Source organism: Anabrus simplex, chromosome 1 (genome assembly GCF_040414725.1).
Source record: "Anabrus simplex isolate iqAnaSimp1 chromosome 1, ASM4041472v1, whole genome shotgun sequence".
NCBI classification, from domain to species: Eukaryota; Metazoa; Arthropoda; class Insecta; order Orthoptera; family Tettigoniidae; genus Anabrus; species Anabrus simplex.
This window is the reverse complement of record NC_090265.1, coordinates 487,065,395-487,084,507: the sequence shown is the minus strand read 5'-3', so window position 1 is coordinate 487,084,507 and position 19,113 is coordinate 487,065,395. Positions and strand designations below refer to the sequence as shown.

The following is a 19,113-nucleotide window of genomic DNA, read 5'->3' as shown; positions in this document are numbered from 1 at the left end:
AATATAAACAAAATTGTAAAATCCAAAAAATATTTCTTTCTTTCATGGAACTTTCATAAATAAAAAAAGCTCCACCAAGAAAGGCAAAATTCATGATAGAATTTATAACATCAATGATCAATGGAAATTTTTCACTAATTAGTGAAAAATGAACTGTACATATCTGCAGCACTTTGGATGAGCAGTAGAAAATGTATTTACAAAAACAAAAAAAATGAGATTTTGGCAAAATTAGAAAAAGCCAATAAATGCAAATAATGAATGATTCCGCCCTCCACTGGGCTTTTAATAATGGTAAACATAGAGCAAAGTGGTGATTTATGATTTAAGATGTTCACATCTAATGGTGATATTTCCTTTGCTAGTTTGTGCTTAAAACAAGGGCAGGTCCTTTTCTATAATATTGTAATAAATAAATGATTGAGGATTTACGTATTGCTTTAGTACAGATAAAGCAGTCTATACAAATTCAGTCATTGCGGCTTGTATAAGTATTTGGCCAGCTATATCTTGGTAGACATCTATCCAAAATTACATCATTGTTGAAACAAAGAGAGCCTCTACAAACATGAGGAGAATATTTTTAAAAGGCTTCATTTATCACATAGTTTCGACAACTTCTGGAAGTCCATTTTCATGGAGACAGCATTGTTATTATTAGGCCCTTGGCAATGTTTTTAGGGAGGTACTCATAAAATCCAAATGCAGTCCTACTGTATTAATGGATGTAGAACATATTGTCATTTAGCCATAGCTTGATAAAAATCAAGCACATGGTTTTATATGAAGGAACACTACTATGTTGGAAGACAATCTACATTAAGAGACATGTGTCCAAGAAATTCTTGTCATTGCATCTATTATTATCTGAAAAAATTGCTACAAATATACACATGGTATTAAAAGAAGCTAGTTCAAGATATCTTTAGAATCTTTCTGGTTGCTCATACACACACCTGCCCTTGTCATATATAAAATAGTGACTAACATTTCATCACTCCTTATGTTCCACAAATTAAACCACAAAATCTCTTCTCAAGGAAGATTTCTAAGGAGCTTGTGCTAAACCACAGAACGTAATTGGCAAATATATTGTGTTATGTTGATTCTATCGGTTGTACTAATGATATAAGCTTGCTTCTTTATTTCTACTACCTATTAAGCCAAAAATGTCCTAAATTCTATAATTATGCTCCATAATGAATACATGCTTTCATTTCTTACTAATCACCTGTATAGAAAGCCATTAATATATTCTTTCTCAGAGTATAATAACAATTCAAGGCCTCTGTTTCAGAGGAATGTAACAAGCTCTGTCTGCAGAATGATAGGCTTATATTTGTAAAGTACCTAGGTATCACCAAGACTGTAACAAAACACTTGATATTAAAACGTTTCCAGTAAATTTATATCTTAGATATAATTTCCATTATCAGACTGATGGAAATATTATTAACAAAAGAAAATATATCAACAATTTAGACAAATGGAAATACTTAGGCTTCATGTAATCAATACTGTACTCCTTCAGCAGAAAAGGATGTTCTGTGCAGTATAAACCTGTCATGAAGGTGAGAGGAAAATAATTACAAATTGCAGCCACCTGCCAACTGCATAGTCGCAGCAAGGACTATTTGTCAGTTTGCACTTTATTAACCATTTCCAATTCACCAGGGCCCAGGCTCATAAGCACACAATACATTTTTCACTATCCATTTCTTCTTTTGCTTTCATTTTTGTTGAAACCTAATACTGTAATGTGTACCAGTACATGAATGTACGGTATTCTTGTACTTATATGATTTCTTCATCAAAGCTATACTGTTGACTTTCAGTCTACAAATAGATTGTTCTTCACTAATGACTAATCCACAGTGTCACAGAAAATGAAAGAAGATGCTTTGTGATTCAGTGTTTTAATATGGTTTCTATAATATTTATGATGGAAGAAGAAGAATAACAATTAAATGAGATTATTTTATTCTATTCTAGCATAATAAAACAAGTGGTGTGAGTCAGGTTTGGCCTCTGACCATAGAGGCATTGATGGTGGTATAAACATGTTTTTAATATTCCCCTCCTGTTTTTAGAACTAATGAGTATTTTTTCTTCAAACCCTCAAAAGATTATGAATACTTGTCAAAATCTTGCAAATTGCAACAGAGATCCTAAGGACTTGAATCCATTAATAAACAACTTAAAGTTTATCCCACTGGGCGAGTTGGCCGTGCGCGTAGAGGCGCGCGGCTGTGAGCTTGCATCCGGGAGATAGTAGGTTCGAATCCCACTATCGGCAGCCCTGAAGATGGTTTTCCGTGGTTTCCCATTTTCACACCAGGCAAATGCCGGGGCTGTACCTTAATTAAGGCCACGGCCGCTTCCTTCCAACTCCTAGGCCTTTCCCATCCCATCGTCGCCATAAGACCTATCTGTGTCGGTGCGACGTAAAGCCCCTAGCAAAAAAAAAAAAAAAAAAAAGTTTATCCCATGTAGTTGTGGAGAATGTGAACGTGAATTCAGATACATGAATCGGACTCCCTTGCCAACTTGGGCATGGCTTTTGATTTCACATATTTCTTCATTTAGATTTTTCGAAACTTCATGGGCTATCATTAAGAGACTAACATCCAGTTTATGAAATATCTTGGTTAAGGACACACTGTTCACTAGAAGACACAAGAACTCAGGAAGCAAATGAGTCTATTTTATGACATGAGTGAAAAGTAACGAATTGGAGAGAGTGTCTGGCTCTTTGGCTTAATGGTCAGCATTGAGGTCTTCAGTAAAGAGCGTCCTTGGTTTGATTTCCGGCTGAGTCAGAGATTTTAATCTGGTCTGGTGAATTCCTCTGACTTGGGGACAGGGTGTTTGTGTTTGTCCCAACACCCCATTCTTCATATTCACACAACACGCCACACTACCAACCACCACAGAAACACGTAATAGTGAATACATCCCTCCAGATAGGGTTGGCATCAGGAAGGGCATCCCACGTGTAAGACAGGATGAAGTCCACATATGTGACACAGTTCACACCCGTGACCCCATGAGCGTGTGGGAAAATTGGTAGAAGAAGAAGAATGAATGAGATACAGACAGCGCCCCATTCATATGCTTTTATTCTGCACTGACTACAAGTATAATAATAATGTTTTGTAGTATGTGTGGTATTAGGTGATACAATATTTTATTCCAATCCCCTGATAAAAGTGAAGTATAACTGAGGTCCAACAGCATTTAGTAAATTATGAATCTCTCTCTCTCACCTTTCAAAAACTAGTGAAGACAATATTCCAATTGTGATAGACTGCTCTGACCCTGCTTAATTTATCACTAAATCACTGAATAAAATAGAACTGAACAGGCCACTCCTTCTTTGCTGAAATCCATGTTTGATACTTTACTTCCAAAAAATATCTTGTATGATACATATGATGTTAAAGGTATAGTATATTTACTTTATCCATTCAAACTTAAAAATGGATTTTCACCTAAGTGTGTCTCAAAAAAAAAAAAAAAAAAAAAAAAAAAAAAAAACCCACAAAACAGAGCAAGTTTAATATTTAAATTTGAAAATAAGACCACCCTTGGGAATACAGGCAATTATGTTAGAATGGTTCGTGCCCAAGCAACTACTCAATTCTTTGACACTGAACAATTTCTAAAATCCTGAAATTCCACTTGGTGATGTCAATCTGTCCATGTCAGAAACCTTACATGGTAAACTTTAATATTTTAGAACTGACATCAAAAGATTTTCCCTTAAAGCAGTCATTATGTAATGTGAAAGAGTGACCATCCTCAGGACTTAAACCACAAATCCCTACTCTTGAAGATGTTGTGTTAAACAATTCTTCTAGGATGGTTTACATTTTGTAATGAATTCTTTAAGGAAACTAATTTCTAAAGTCAGTTGTATAGTTTTAACACAGTACGTTTGCCAATCAGTTAGAAGCTCAAACCATTCCAAAGTCTGTGTGAATGGTAACATCACAGTTGTTCTGTTTCTCTGCAGCAGCCATGTTTACCTCCACCAGAGTATCGATGCTGTTGATGCTCACACCTTTGAGAATCTTCTGAGCAGCAATGGACTTGAAGTGAACAGTGAGGTCACTTAGGCTTGGATATGGACAGAGATCAGAGTTGCTCCTGCCATGTTCCTCAAGTCTCTTCATGCTAGCTGAAAGCAATTTCTCTGTACCATCAAGGTGTTCGATGTAAAGGTTGCCGTATGATCCTCCAAAACCATCAAAGCTCTTGGTAGGACTCGCTGGATGACTGCAGCAGTTGTTCTTCAACCCTTCTCGATTACCAAAGAGAGAAGAAAAACTCTCGTTACGAAGAACATTTTTGTAACAAAGGTTTTCCTTGCTCTTTGATACAAGGGCAGGTGATGATGACTGGGCAGGCAGAACTCGAGCATTATTCATGGTGGGATTACTAGAAGTCGGTGATGTGGAGGGCGGTTGCGAGTTTGGGTGATGGGTAGCAGTGGTGTTACAAGCATCTCCAGTATTGATTTTGGCCAAAGTATTAGAGGAGGTTGTTAAAAGATCACTTGACCTTGAATTATTCTGATTGTTAAAATTAATGCTATTAGTAAGATTGCTTTTGTTGTTTGACATAATTTCACTACAGTTAAGAGATTCGACTGATGGGAATTTTCTCCTCTCAGTTGCTTTACAGATATCTTCATTCTCTCCTGGAGATTTTTCTGTAATGATGCTACTCTTTAACACTTCTCGAGGGCTATACAACGAAGTAGGCCTCTCTAATTTAGGTCGTTGCCTTTCGGCATTCTCTTGACACTTACGGGTATTAACAGGAGCACTTTCTTTACTTGATGTTGTATTCTGATCAGGAGCAGCACCATTGATAATTATAATGTCTTGATTAGGCACTGAACAGCCATTCACATTGTTTTTAACACCATTTTCAAAAGTAATCACTGACCTAACTGGTGAGTTCTGCTGTTGAACATATATCTTAGTATTGGAACTGTTCACAGTTGTTGTTGTAGTAGTACTAGAAGTAGTTCCAATCCCATAACTGGTAGGGGTCTCCGAAGTCACTGTAACACTTCTCCGAGTGGGCGAATCTTGGAAGGGTGCTGTGGAAGCTGAAGACATCACGCTACTTCGTCCAGTACTTGACTGATACTGGCTGGAGTAACCAGAGCTGGATGGTGGCGAACTGCGATTCGTTGTAGACACTTGAAGTGTTATTGAATTCTTGCTAGCAGACGGTCCACCAGGTTGTTCAACTTTCTGTGCATTTGGTTGTGTTACACCATTCACTACCACAGTCTTTGACTTTGCAGGGGAACAGTTTCTACTGGAGCTATTGCTCTTAGTTGCAGAAGCTGTGGAACTTAGGGGAACTTTGCTGGGAGATGATCTATTGCTACTAGTAGACAGCAGAGTATTACTAGGAGAATTCTTACTTGAATGATTTGACAGACTCTTACAAGGAGATGAAGTAGCACTTTTACTAGAATGAGAAGAGGCAATGGAACCACTTTGATTTGTGTTAGTCTTATTAGGAGTTGAATGATTAGAAGTTACAACAGATCCTTGAGATGGGGACTGATTATGCCTTTCAAGAGAAGCGTGCTTTGCTGGGGAACCATGAGGATGAACAGAAGTTCGTGAAGTTGAATGAGAAGAAGATGAGCGCCGAGGAATGGTGGAACTTTGAGAGGGGGATCTGTGACGTCTGCTGGATCGTGGTGTAGAACTGCTAGTAGTAATAACAGTCTGGCTTTGAGGATTAGTCACCAGACTAGTAGCAGAATCTCCTGAAAGATGACGTCTATGCCTGCGTGGAAGAGTGGCAGCACGGCTTGAAACCTCCTCATCTGTCCAAGGTTGGATGCTTCCATGTGACTGGGCTAGGCTATTCCGGCACTGCAAAGACATAAACCAATGAGTTAAAAAACTGGAATTAAACTTAAACCTACAACACAGTATAATACTCATTAATTAATAGAAAATATGAGATACTAATTAGCCATAGATGGCCATTAAATATTTTAGATTTAATTGTCTGTGATTATGGTTATTTAATCAAATAAAACAATTACATGAAATATCAAGATGCCAAATTACCTGTTGCTGTCATGTAAATTAAGTGGTATTTCCCAGTAAAAATTAAGATTTTCCATCTTTCATGCAACATGATTTTTATCAGAGTCTCTGAAAATGTACTGAATATAATAAAACCCTCATAATTCTTAACCACAAAAACATGAAAAACTTGTATATCCAGCAACATGCAAATTAATAAATAAACTGAACATTTTGTAAGTACATACATATTTTCAACTTTATTATCAGTAAACATATTGAGAAAGACTTTGGTATCTGAAGAACAGTTTCTATTTCTTCTGTAAAATTAGTTAAGTCAGACATATGAGGTTTTCATTCTTTTGCGTCAATATATCCATTAAATCAAAGTATGATCGTCTCTGAATCTTGATTAATGAACAGTTATCTCAAATTTACTCACACTAGTGACAGCCGTAGAGCTGTTAGCAGTGCTGCTCGGACTCCTCGTTTGTGTGCCAACAGAGTGGAGATGTACCACTCTAGGATTGAACCATTCTGTTGGTGGGAACTGTGCAGAGAACGTCGCAAGTGGTGGTGGAGCTGAAGATCCCCTCTTGCGGTTGCTTCTTCGAAAAATACGAGATAACAAGGAAACTTTCTCTGCAACAGAAATACCAGAAGGTATGAATAAACAGCGCATAGGATCTTGTATTGTTAGTTAAAATTAGTTCAGATAGAGTACCTATGATATTGATAGCAACGATATTATAGTATGTGATAATGTGCTTTAATAATAATAATAATAATAATAATAATAATAATAATAATAATAATAATAATAATAATAATAATAATAATAATAATAATAATAATAATGTCTCAGTTACCATGTTCGGGCATTTTGATTTGAGACCATCTAGGCTGTCTGCATTTCAATGTACTGTTTTACTCTACCAAATGACAGAGAGACAGGTCTCTATTGGGCAATCTATAGTGGAGTTTTAAAATGTCACCAGAGATCTTACCCATGCCTTCATCATACGACATGGAATGGCAAATGGACTTCAGAAATCCAACTACCTCTGTCGAGTTTGAACCTGTGATCTGGAGATCCGGAGGCTAGTAGTCTTACCACTTTTTAAATTTTTAATACAACTTTTACAATTAGTACAAAATTGTAATATAACTATTTTTAGTATAAAAGTGAAGAGAAAAAGTTAAGCTCACACAGGAAATATATATATTTTTTCAATTCGAAATTCCTTGATTTTGTGAGATCTGGGATTATATCCAGACTATTTTATGAGAAGGAGCAAAAGCCCTAGTGGGCTGTGGCCAATAATACAGCAAAACTTCTTCTAATCATCATTATATTGGTAGTGAGCCTAGGCTGCTTATTATTAATGAATTTACAAGTAAGCTTAAATTTCATGCAAATGACCAATTTCATGATGTCAAATCCATAATATCAACCTCATCTAAGTCAATGTTATAAATACCTTTTATAAATAAATTTTCATATACATTTTAAAACCAACTGATGTCTTCTTGGGATAAATTTCCAGAACCTAAAAATGCCCATTTATATGATAAAAACCAAATTTCACCCCAAAAATAATATTTTATTTTCCATGAAAATGGCATCAGTTCATACAAAAGAGTGACTGCATGGGTGCTGAAAAATGAAGCTATTCTCACCCTAGCTTAAAAAATCCAAAGAGTGTATTCACAAAGGCAGAAAGAGATATTGGTTAAGAATATTGGAAATACCTGAAATTCCTACTAAGATTGAAGATTTAATCAGTTCAGTTGTAATATATCTGATGATATAGGATACCAAGAGAATGATAATTCCCATGAGCACACTCTTTAAAAATTTTACGGTAATCCCAATATACTTCAGGCCATTCTACGTAAATCTAGAGATGCCACTTCAGTTTCCAAACAGTAAGCCTACTACTGTCCATTTGTCGTGCCGTATTTTGTTGTGCTCAGATAGATATGGAAGACACAGTTCATAATTGGACTGCTTTTCCTTTTCAACCTCATCAGCTTGGTTTACTGTACATATCTCCCAAATTTTATGGTTGGGTGTAGAACCAGTGTTCTGCCTAACTGACAACTGATAACAAAAGTATCAACTCTTCCCATGGAGGCATCAGCTGACAAACAATGGACTTCCTCATATATTTCCATTTTAAAGATTTCAGATCTGTGACCAATGCAGTCCTCACTCTATGGTGTCTTGTGCTGATAAGCACTTGACCTATCAGGCATGATCCTAAGACATGTCCTACAGTTTCAAGCTTGCTGCAATCTGGAAAATGACAGCGCGACGTGGCAGGACACTTTCGAGGAAATGCATGCACTGCTGAAATGTTCCTAGATATTTTTAGGGCATTAGTCCATTCGGGAGCTGATAGCCCTTTCCTGTTGGTAACCCAAATGTTAGCCTTAGAAAAGTCAGCATACACTTTAACCCCTCTACCTCTCAATATGTGACTAGCACAAGATTGAAAAGCCTGGTTCTGTAATTATTTTTCTCAAATAACAGCCTGTCCATTCATTAGTTTCATCATCATTTATATTTAATTTGGCAAGCACTAAGGATTTTCATGAATATCCTATAAAGAAATAAAATTAAAAGGTTCCACCCTACCTGATACAAATTAGGTCTTAAAGAACTTTATGAACTATTATAAGAAAAGGTATATATTTCAGCCCTTATTTGTCCTTCAGCCACAAAAATAAATGACAATGATAAAACCATTACAAATGATACTGATATTACAACATAGCAATGAAAATAACTTTTATAAAAAGGTAGCCATATCCAAACTTTTGTTGTCTTAATTGTAAAATGTTACATGTTATCAGCTACATTAAAAAAAAAAAAACATGGAAAGCACACCTTCCCAAAAATGTTTTTCAATTATATGCCATCTTGAAGAGGAAGAGTATGTAATCATACTCATATATGTGTGCTTTTCATGTTTTTTCTATGTGGCTAGCTACTAATTTTTATGAGACTTTTAAAATTAAGAAAAAATTGAATATTTTTTTTGTATAAAGGTGAAGAGAAGTTAAAATCACACAGGAAATATCTTTCTTCATTTAAAAATTTACTTACGTATCTTGAATTTTATATGATCTGTGATTATATCTAAAGGCTTGTGGAAACTGTCACATTCTGCCTTTTAGATACCTACAGATGAATACAGTGACCACCAAACAAGAGTTCAAGTGAAACACGAGCAAGCTGCGCATAGTTACCTGACAGGAAAGACAAGCTGTATTCCCTCACTCAAGGGATGAACAAGGAACTAATTGGTGGAAGATAATAGGTTCTTTATCCCACCCTCTGTCCTGTAAGGTTCGGTTGTTAGTAGAGCTCTGTACTTGTGCTAGTGTGACATGTGATTTACTTGATTCTCTCAGTGATTGTGATTATACAATGGACAGTAACAAATGTGGTTTATTGTTGAAACATACCTTTCAAGAAAAAGAAGCCATGTGGTAGGTGTGTGTGTGGAAGTATAGAAGTGATTTCCAGAAAGTTGTATACCATGAAAACCAAATGTTTGTGTTTTGGATCTGTCTCAAACAGAAAAAGGCATGATAAAAAAGGGTGTCTTTGCTGATGAAAAATTTGAAGATATACAAGCCAGACCTATGGCACTACAGCCCTTGAAGGGCCTTGGCCTACCAAGCAACCGCTACTCAGCCCGAAGGCCTGCAGATTACGAGGCGTCATGTGGTCAGCACGACGAATCCTCTCGGCTGATATTCTTGGCTTTCTAGATCGGGCTGCTATCTCACCGTCAGATAGCTCCTCAGTTGTAATCACGTAGGCTGAGTGGACCTCGAACCAGCCCTCAGATCCAGGTAAAAATCCCTGACCTAGCACAGGAGTGTGGTATCTGGCCCACCTCACAGCTGAGAGAGCTTAACATTCTGATTCTTTTCTCCTATTATGTTTTCTGTACTGTCGTGCAAAAGTTAAATTTTGCAGACCCCTTTTGCTCATGTTAACTTTTGCTGGTGGCTGTTAAAATCCATGCATCAAGGAGATAGATCCTTCGCTTTTGATCATGTTTGACAGATCTTGGGTTCACATCAGGCCAGTAGTTTGTTCTCCAGATCTCAGTACGTGAGACTTTTATTTATGACGAAATTTAAAACAGAAAGTCTATCAGGACAATTCAAGATCAACCGAGGCCATGGAAAATAAAATTAGGGGAGTAATGAGTGAAATAACAAAAGACGAATTACGAGATTTGTCAGAATTTCCTCCTAAGATGCCAGATCTGCATAAGTGAAAGTGGATATCACTTTCAACAACTACTACAACATTACGGTACAAAAAGGGAAAATCATTGCATGCTTTTCATTTCTTTTCTGTTTTCTCTTAAGAATATGAGGCTGTTGAAGAGAATAGCGGCTGTCTCTGGTAGAATGTAGGCCATTTTGGAGGAGCTGTTCCTGTCAGCTCGCTATTCGCGCCTATTTGGAGTTTGCCGTAAACTATTGTTTGGTGGTCATGGTAGCATTATTGCTTTTAAAGATGTGTTGCTTACTTGGACTATGATGTTCCGCGATAACTGCAGGATCCTCAGTGGAACTGGAGCTATCAGACTGTAGAAGGTTCTTGTTAGGTATGTGTCGAAGGGATCCACACCGAGACAGTGAACTAGACAGCCGCTTGGAGCTACCAAACAGACGCAAAGAGTGTCGGCGCTCTAGCCGACCTAGAGGGAAGCTGGAACTACGTCGTGTTGGACGGGGATACAGCACCTTATCATTGGGGTTACCTGCAATTTTAAAAGGTACTTCAAATTAATCACGATATAATAATAATAATAATAATAATAATAATAATAATAATAATACAATCACCTTGTATCACTGCATTACTGAGTCAGTAATGAGAAAAATAAACTACAATACTCAATACAATATACAATAATAATACCAAGCAAATTTAATTAGTATGTGATATAAATTCTTTTTGCATATTGCCAGAATGAACGCAGCTATATTAATCCGAGATTCCGTGTTGACTTTGGTATTTATAAAGCGATGGTTTCATAGATTGGTCTCAAAGAGCACAGAAGTTCGGTTTCTTGACTGAATAATCAGCATACTAGAAGAGGAAAAAGGAGGTGGATGAAGGTATGTCTAACCGTGGGAGGAACTCCAAAAATGTCAATGTTAGCGTCAGTCAAGTGACGTAAATAATGAACTGGGGCAATGAGCTTGTGTAGTAAAAGTCATCGAATACAATCCCGTATGTGTATGTATGTATGTATGTATGTATGTATGTATGTACGTATACCTCTTAGTCCCGTTTCTTATTACGGGGACGGCGATGAGGTGAGATTAATTTTTTTGGCAAGTCTTTACGGCCGGATCCCCTCCGGAAGTCAACCTCAGTTGAGGAGCTAATGAAGATGAAATGAAATGAAAAATGAAATGGCGTATGGCTTTTAGTGCCGGAAGTGACCGAGGACAAGTTCGGCTCGCCAGGAGCAGGTCTTTTTTTATTCGACACCCATAGGCAACCTGCGCGTCGTGATGAGGATGAACTGATGATGAAGATGACACATACACCCAGCCCCCGTGCCACCGAAATAAACCAATGATGGTTAAAATTCCCGACCCTGCCGGGAATCGAACCCGGGACTCCTGTGACCAGAGGCCAGCACGCTAACCATTTAACCATGGAGCCGGACAGATGAAATGAATTATGATGATTGGAATTGAGTAAGGAGGTGGAAGGAATCGGCTGTGGCCTATGAATAGGAACTGCCCCGGCATTTGACTCGAAGTGAAAACCACATTCTCAGGGCAGTTAACGGTGAGGTTCGAACCTAATCGTCTTCCGAATGCAGAGTCTGGATCTATAGCCGAAGCGTGTCGACACTCGGTGAACACAGTCCAGTTTATCTTCACAAAATTAACCTTGAGTACCACACACGCACTAAGCTGTCACGATTTGACTCCAACCCATTGTCTGGGACTTCATCTGTTACTGAACGAAGTACCACTTATCTGGAAAAGGTAAGAAACATTTCGTGTAAAATCGAACTCATGATGTCCGTTGAAAATTAATGAAGCCAGGAATCCAGCCACTGATATTCGGTATTTAGTGATAATAACGTTAAGGGGATCGAACGACCGTATTACATCACTTCCAAAGTCGATTGGCTGGGTGTAATTACACAATATCAGAGTTTCCTCCTTAACGTTTTATGTAATACCAATCACACCTTACCATTACAGAAAAATAAACGAAGCAAATCATTCATTCTTTTTCTCTGCTCATTTGAATGATCGGCAGTCCTGAGAATTGTTTTCCGTGGTTTTCCCTTCTCCGGCACTAAGACGAATGCCGGCCGCCAACCACCCACCTTCTCCGCATATCTCCTTCTCCGATACAAATCTCCTGATGCCTTTATGGAGACAAAGAAGGCAGTGTCAGCAGCTTACTGACTTTTAACGAGGTTGTGTAATAGGGCTACAAGAGGTGCATGTTCTTTCCGCGATATTGCAGAAAGACTTGGTAGGGATGTATCCATAGTGCATCTGTGTTGGCAACAATGGTCACGGGAAGGCACTGTCTCACGAAGACTGGGTCCGGCCGCGCACGGGCCACTACGGAGATGGAAGACCGTGGTATTCGCCGCATGGCTGTGGTGAATCGTACTGCACCTGCAGTGACCATTAGACCAGAATGACACAGCGAACTGTAACAAATCAATTACTTGAGGGACAGCTCCGGGCCATACGTCCTGTAGAGTTTGTCACTAACTCCGAATCACTGCCATCTGCAAATTCAGTGGTGTCAAGCTAGGGCTCATTGCAGGACAGAGTGTAGATAAGATACGTTTCTGTCTTGGTGCCATTGATGGCCGTAAGGAGGAGGCCAGGTGAGCGCTTGGAGCCAAGCTGTCTGTGGCGTCGACACACTGGACTTGCACCAGGAGTTATGGTCTGGAGGGAGATTTCCTTTGACAGCAGGAGTACTTTCGTGGTTATCCCAAAAACCTTGATAGCGGATTTGTCCGTCAGACTGGTGATTGAACCGGTTGTGCTGCCATTCGTTCTCACTATTGAAGAGGGTGTCTTCCAACAGGATAACGCCCGTCCTAATACCGCTGCTGTCATCCAACGTGCTTTACAGAGTGTCCTTGACTTGCGTGATCACCAGAATTGTCGCCCATTAAGCACGTATGGCACATTATGGGACGACAAAACCAGCGCCGTCCAATACTAGCATTAACTAGCCCAAGAATCGGCCCAAGTATAACAGAGTAACAGACGTGGAACTCCATCCTCCAAAACAGGGCCTCTCAGGGTGCATGCGCCCGTGCACTGCACGGCGCAAGGTGCAAGAGACAACTTCGCCAGGTTGACCAGAGTGCAAATCCCCACTCCAATTCCCCTACACCTGTATCACCCATTCGGCCTGTCTTCGCCTTCTCCACCTTCCCCGCTGATTCTCCCCTCACTGCGAAATGTTTATGTGCGGTGAGCGGTGACACTGTTGTATGGGATAATGTTGCCGGTGTTAAAACACTCTTCTTTCAATTTGGTTTGAGCAGACAATTTATCTTCTCTAGCTCTTCTTTTCCTTTGTCTTTGCAATGATACCAGTTTTGCCTGGAACAAGGGACCGGCTGACAGTAATTCTGAGAGCCTTATTTAAATTACAATTAGAAATAGGCCTATTCGCACGCAATCTAGTTTTAAACAGGAAAAATATACCTTTCACATATGCATGTGGAACCAAACATAGAAATAATCTTAGCTGCTTCTCGAAAATCTTCCTTCGACAAATTCTCGTAGAATTTGAGAAAAGCCTTTGTATTGGAAAATAGGTCTTTTTGATTAACTTACCACATGATTATTATCCCACGGATTAAGCATTTGGCGTTATCGTCATGACTGACAAAAAATACGAAAGTTCCCAGTTCGATTGAAATGGACTTTCGGAAGTCTTTCCTTTCTTCGAAACAGGTTGCTCGATTATTATGTTGTTGTCCTTGCGCTTATCTATTTCATTGATAAACAAGCCGTCTATCACCGAACGCTTCGTCGCTCTCAGCACACTACACCATCCGAGTCAAGCCGAGTTGAGCCGAGTCGGACCGATACACAGTGCACGGATCTCTGCGCCTCGATTTGCACGCGTGAGATTTTGGGCGTTTGAGACATACGGTACCTGTACGACACAATGGATGCAGCTTTGCATGGTTGCATTCAAAATCGTGGTGACTACAGCGGTTCTTAATGTATCACCATGCCATACGTCTTCTCGCGCATACTTGAACCTGTGACCTGGAAACTTTATTCAAATAAATATGTTGGAAACTTTATTCAAATAAAAATGTTAAATAGACAATTGCTTAGCCTAAACTGCATTCCTCCAAACTAATGTCTTCTTGGTCTTGCGATTTCATTTTCCGCCAGTGTAAGTTGAGAGCAAAGTTGTCCCCATCGGACTTTGCCCACGCATTTATTTCTGGCTTCATATTTCCTGTACGACACGTCTATGGAGACTTTGCCCTCTCTGCTTCAAAATCTGCGCATTCGTTGTGAAAAGTTGATGTGTCTGTCGCTATCAAGGGATGCAAATGGTTTCAGAAATGTTCATGAAATAATAATTATACAGTATGCCACTTAATTGTTAAAAAACGTTATAATTAGAATGTATTTGAGCCTTTAAAGGAATGAAAACTGATTACGAAAATAACTTGAAGTAAAGTTGTGACTCACTGTTAAAATTGAAAAAAATTGAGCAATATGGACCATTTAATTGTTAAAATATTTTGTAATGACAGTTAAAATGTTTCTATTATAATGGCAAAGAAACTAAGAAAATTAATAGTTATGACCCAGATCGCATAAATGTGTAGATCATAAATGTGTGTAAAATATTGTGTTAATTTAAAAAAATACTTTTTCCTGTAATGAAAAAAATAGAAAACCCATTTTCTTTGTAAAAATTGTACCCTTGGTTCTGAGAGGATTAGGAGTTACTACAGTGAAAATGTCCGAGTACATGAAACAATAATTCACGCAGACGCATGCATTGTCTGAATGTTTAGCATAGCAGCCGGCTCGCCTATATGGTGGCAAGAGTATGTTAAATGCTAAGCTTAGCACAAACCGGTCGTTAAGCATTAGCACCCATAAACAGTCTGGAGTAATATTAGGCTTGGCTCAGTCGAGGAGCCTGCAGTAATCCTACAGTTTTATGGTGCTATGCGTCTACTTTACGAGTACAATAAAGACAACTCCCAAGGGAACCAGGAAAAAACTGTTTATAAGAATTCTGCCTGTTAATCCAACCTTTCCAATGGGTATCAAGTGATTTCCACCCTTGACAAGAATTGGATTGGACAACTTCAAGGGCGAAGTTAAAGAATTTCTCACCCAGCCTTCGTTCAAGGGAGGAGGGTACGAAATTTGGACTTTTTCCTACGGATGTTTCTATTCGGGACCTTGCGTTTTATTCCACAAATGAACTTGTAGTGAAATATTAAAACACCAGAAAGAAAAAAAATACCTTCTCAGAGATAATTCTAATGAAATATCAAGATGGTTTTCAATATCAGTGAATGGGTTGTTTCAACTAATAGCATTTCCTTTCCTTATACCGGGCTCAGTAGCTCAGGGGGTAGAGCGCTGGCCTTCTGAGTCCAACTTGACAGGATCGATCCTGGCTCAGTCCAGTGGTATTTGAAGATGTTTAAATACGTCAGCCTCGTGTCGGTAAATTTTCTGGCAAAAAAGAACTTCTGCGGGACAAAATTCCGGCCCCTCCGAAAACCATAAAAAATGACTTAGTCGGACGTAAAAACAAAAAAAGAGTATTTTATTCTTATTCTTTATTACAGAATGTAATTCCTTCCAGCGTTCAGTCTGCAAGCCTCTGTGAATGAAATAAGCGCCTCTTCAATTTGCAACTAGCTCGGTGGTCTCTTTTAGCTCTTCAAAAATTACCATTAAATCAGAAAAAACTTGAGTCCAATTACTGCCGCCTTGGTCTCTCTCTCTCTCTGCTCCATAACCGAATCCTTTATCCTCGTAGGTAACAAATTCTCCTCCATTCGCCTCACACGAACCCACCATTGACGCCGGTTTGTACTCAGCTTCATCCATTGATATCTTTTCTAACTTAGTCTTTCATTCCTAAGACTATCTTGCCATTGTTACCACCTCTTTGTACCAGCAATCATTCTTGCTACTTTCATGTCTGTCACTTTTAACTTATCAATAAGACATCCTGAGTCGATCCAGCTTCCACTACCGTACAGCAAAGTCGGTCTGAAAACAGTTTCGTCATATAGCTGATTCCTTTCTTAAAGAATACCGTATATCGGAACTGGGAGCTCGCTGCAGCTTGATTCTATTATTATTATTATTATTATTATTATTATTATTATTATTATTATTATTATTATTGCAATGACATGCGAACAGTAAAGAATAAAATATAAATTATGTCTCAGATAGGAAAGCAATGGCTAACTACCTGACTCAGCATGCCTTGTACGCCTCATTATGGCACTTTCCTATAACTGCATAACCTTTGGTGGTGCTACCTGAGGTTTCAACCAATCTACGGGCTTAGCAGACAGACATACAGACAGAAAGACGAATTTCAATAAATGACACACACAGAAATATACAACATATAAGTCCAATATTTGAACAAAGCGATTTAGATAAATGACCATTTTACCGTAAGTGATACCTACAATAGCAAATACATTTAAAATAAGCTTTTCGGTGGGTGAACAAGAGATGAAATCAAAAAAATTTTGGGTGGGTGATGAAATAAAGCACTTGTTAAGGATAACAAGAAGAAACAATGGCTCTTGTATCATTAGCTAGCAAGAGACTAAGTTTGAAAATAAAACAGCGAGAAAAACCAAATTAACACAGAAGGAAAAAGACACTCATTTGGAAAAGAAAAACATAAGAGGATATACAGTGCAATCTTGTTTACAATCCCAACAATATAGTAGTATTATCCTCTGATATGTTTGTCTTCTCTCGATTTGAAAACATCGTTTAACACATCCGATAATGGTCTATTAATAGCTGAGTGGATTCAATAGAGCGATGATGATTAACAATCCCAACATGAAGCTAATTGCCACCTTGAAGGCATTCCTCCTAATGAACTCGTTTCTCAACAAGGTAATTTTTTACCACTATTCGGTAACCAATGGCTATTATATCACGAATATTTTAAGCTGAAAAATTAATGAACGCTTCAATGTTACCAGAAGCTGCAGGAACCGAAGATTAAATATGGAATTATGATTGTACGAACATTCAATGCCCATCAATGGGAGCCATCATAAGGATGTTCAATTTCAAGTATGGTAAATTTCGCAACGGTATACGCTTCACTGAAACTCACATACCATACATTCAGAACTTAGTCCCTGTTAGCTACGAGTATAATCAACACATGGCATCCGCTCTTCCTTCATCCGCGAATTATTGTAAATATTTAACTATATTACGCCACCCAAGGAACTGAAACGGATAGTTCTGTTAACATAATACAATAGGCTTGCTACCTGCTCAGTCACAGGTTTATGACGGACTTTGTCTTGCGACAATTACCGACGTATTGAGCTAGTTAGGCTTAGACCAGATTTACAGCTATGTGGTATCAAGGCTGTTTATATATCACCATTCTCCCATACCACTGTCAACGGTCTCCTCACCACAAGCAAAAATAAGAGTATACGTGAGTGAAAATCAATAAACATTATTTAGAAATTATCAGCAAAATTATCCGCACTGCCATACAGTTTACACCCGCCAAGACTAACTTCGCGGATATTCGTGCAGGGTTCTATTTGTACGACTCTTACTTGTCATGAACTGTATGCATCCCAATTTGCTAACAGGAGCATGCAATCCTGATGTGCATCTTCGACAACTGTGCTCCGTGAAGAATTTGTATTACAGTTTCAACAGTTATTTTCCGGGATGCCTCCATAAAGAATGAAAAATGGTTGTAAACCAATTCTCTCCTTGTCATAAAAGCCAGTATGTCTAATATAATTAAAGAGTTTTCCAAGTAAGAAGTAACTACCTGAAATCCGATGTCAACCCAAAAATGAATGTTAACGTTTTGCCAGATAAAGCTAAAATCATCATCTCCTTTGCAATCACCAATCACCTATTCATCAGAATCAGGTTCTAAAAGAAAATAGAAATCCCGTCTCGATGCACCGCGAGATATTCTGTTATAGTTATTCCATGTTCAACCAGAAATAGCTAAGTTAGTGTAAATCAGAACTGTGTCACTGAACATTCCCTCACGGTCTCACGTTTACTTTCAATATAGCAGTTTAAATATGGTTTTAAAAACCAGATATACGAGGATAAATTATGAGATTACAATACCTACTTACTTTGAGTACCTTTTAAAATACATCGCTTTACTTTATTTATTTCTTTTTCAGTTTTATAAATGTGCTTAGTGGACATTGAGCAAGAAATTAAATTCTTAATGAAACGAAGCATTTTTCACAAGTCTAAAATTTTCCGATCTAAATGTTTACCGTTTTGTAGTGATGGTGGTAATTATTGTTTTTTGAGAGAGTAAAACTGGGTAACCGTAGTCTCCTTAAAACTAATGAGAGGTAAGCTTGAAGAGGTCCGACCCTTCGAAAAACGAGGGTATGGACAAAAGGAAGGGAAGGGCCGTAGAGGATGTGAAAATGAAAACCGGGCGAGTTGGCCGTGCGTGTAGAGGCGCGTGGCTGTGAGCTTTCATCCGGGAGATAGTAGGTTCGAATCCCACTATCGGCAGCCCTGAAGATGGTTTTCCGTGGTTTCCCATTTTCACACCAGGCAAATGCTGGGGCTGTAGCTTAATTAAGGCCACGGCCGCTTCCTTCTAACTCGTAGGCCTTTCCTATCCCATCGTCGCCATAACACCTATCTGTGTCGGTGCGTCGTAAAAGCCCCTGGCTAGTGAAAATGAAAGACTTCCTAGGCATCGCAAATCTGATACCGTCGGGGTCAGAAG

General features: G+C 38.5%; 1 protein-coding gene across 1 annotated transcript in view; it reads right to left on the bottom strand.

The window, feature by feature from the left end:
- Positions 1–1,145: 1,145 nt before the first annotated feature.
- Positions 1,146–19,113, bottom strand: part of ko (Stork-head domain-containing protein knockout) — a 780,139-nt gene continuing 762,171 nt past the window's right edge. Inside the window, exons 7-9 of the mRNA XM_067144715.2 lie at positions 10,625–10,858; positions 6,508–6,707; positions 1,146–5,906 (exon numbers count right to left, since the gene is read on the bottom strand). Of these exons, the coding sequence (XP_067000816.2) occupies positions 3,957–5,906; positions 6,508–6,707; positions 10,625–10,858 (2,384 nt within the window). The 3' untranslated portion in view covers positions 1,146–3,956. The remainder of the gene's footprint in view (positions 5,907–6,507; positions 6,708–10,624; positions 10,859–19,113) is intronic.